Source organism: Armigeres subalbatus, chromosome 3 (genome assembly GCF_024139115.2).
Source record: "Armigeres subalbatus isolate Guangzhou_Male chromosome 3, GZ_Asu_2, whole genome shotgun sequence".
Classification (NCBI taxonomy): Eukaryota; Metazoa; Arthropoda; class Insecta; order Diptera; family Culicidae; genus Armigeres; species Armigeres subalbatus.
Genome location: NC_085141.1, coordinates 359,051,025 through 359,052,354, shown reverse-complemented (window position 1 = coordinate 359,052,354; position 1,330 = coordinate 359,051,025). Strand labels below are relative to the sequence as shown.

At 40.5% G+C, this 1,330-nt stretch overlaps 1 protein-coding gene across 1 annotated transcript in view; it reads left to right on the top strand.

The window, feature by feature from the left end:
• The first annotated feature begins 1,145 nt into the window (after nucleotides 1–1,145).
• The window catches only part of LOC134222852 (SH3 domain-binding protein 5 homolog), a 115,454-nt gene continuing 115,269 nt past the window's right edge, over nucleotides 1,146–1,330 (top strand). Inside the window, exon 1 of the mRNA XM_062702000.1 lies at nucleotides 1,146–1,301. Within this exon, the coding sequence (XP_062557984.1) occupies nucleotides 1,146–1,301 (156 nt within the window). The remainder of the gene's footprint in view (nucleotides 1,302–1,330) is intronic.

Here is a 1,330-nt window from a genome sequence, read left to right as displayed (position 1 = left end):
GCGAAGACCGACAGGACCACATTTGTACATATTTACATATGAATTTTCAGATCATTGTAAACTAATGTCCATTTCGGGTGGTTCAATACGGAATACAAACATTAATTTGAATGAACCAAAAATCTTGTTATTTCAAATCCTAATTTAGAATGATCAAGGAATTTGGTTGAATCAACCAAAATTTTCAAAGTAGAATGTCTCCCCATTAAATTGGAGAGAGGCATTTTTGAGAGAAAAAGGGTGACTTTTCACGGTGGGAATAATGTCATCATAAAACATTACCATGAATGGTAAAGTCATCCTAACCGTGTAAGGTTTGTTTGTGTTTACTTTTTTCCGTGTTTCGAAAGTGAACTGGTATATGCCTTGACATTATGATGTTCTCTATACCACCTCTGAATCTGAACTTGGGTACATCTTTTTGAACTCGAGTTACACATATATTATGTGGTTTGAATTTAATTGACTTGCCAAAAGTTAGACATGTTATGCAGCTTTCTTGTCGTTTCAAGTGAATTGAATTAAAGTGTTTACACTTCAGTTCGCGTTCGATTCAACGACTTGCTCAATTTGGTAGTGTGTCACTGTCATACTGCTCCTCATCAATGTGCCCCTCGGTGCCCATGGAGATACATCTCCATCGATGCAACTGACAAGTGTTTTACCGTTTATTTTTATTACAAGTTTTCGCCTAGCCGCGTCCGCGTGTTTTCTGTATTCAAGCTAAAATAAAAGTTGTTGTATAACCGAAAGTTTCCGCGTGTTAATACTATTTCTATTCCGAGTCCCGAAACGCATTTTTCTGTTGCCGTTGTCTGCCTGATCCGCCATCGAAAGGTTATGATTTGGTGCGGGGCGGAGTGAAAATAGGTGAATAGTTTTCCGGCCGAGGAAGGCGACGTAGAATTCGTGCCAGAGTTTTTCCGCTCCGTGTGAACTGTTTGCTGTTGGAGTGAGGTTAAGTTAACCGAAAAGAGCAAAGAAAGTGGACGTTGGACGATATATCGAAACAAAACAATGAGTGATGCCGCTTTCTAATCCCGAAACTGAACGGGACAAATTAGCAAACGTGGAGTGTGCGGATGGAAATGTTGTTATGCAGAGAAGGACCTGTGGCACGTCATTGAAGATAATTCCTAGTCAAGATGATGATGATTTCGACGAATGGAAAGCAGCTGATCGAAAGGCGCAAACGCAAGCTGTTGTTGGAAGACAGCCATGCCTCTAGTCAAAGGGAAAACAAAGCCAGGGATGTTCTCCGCACTAAAAGCTATCACCAGAAAACATCAAGATCTGTCCGCGTAAGTCTGCAGCAATACGTAACTTCTAG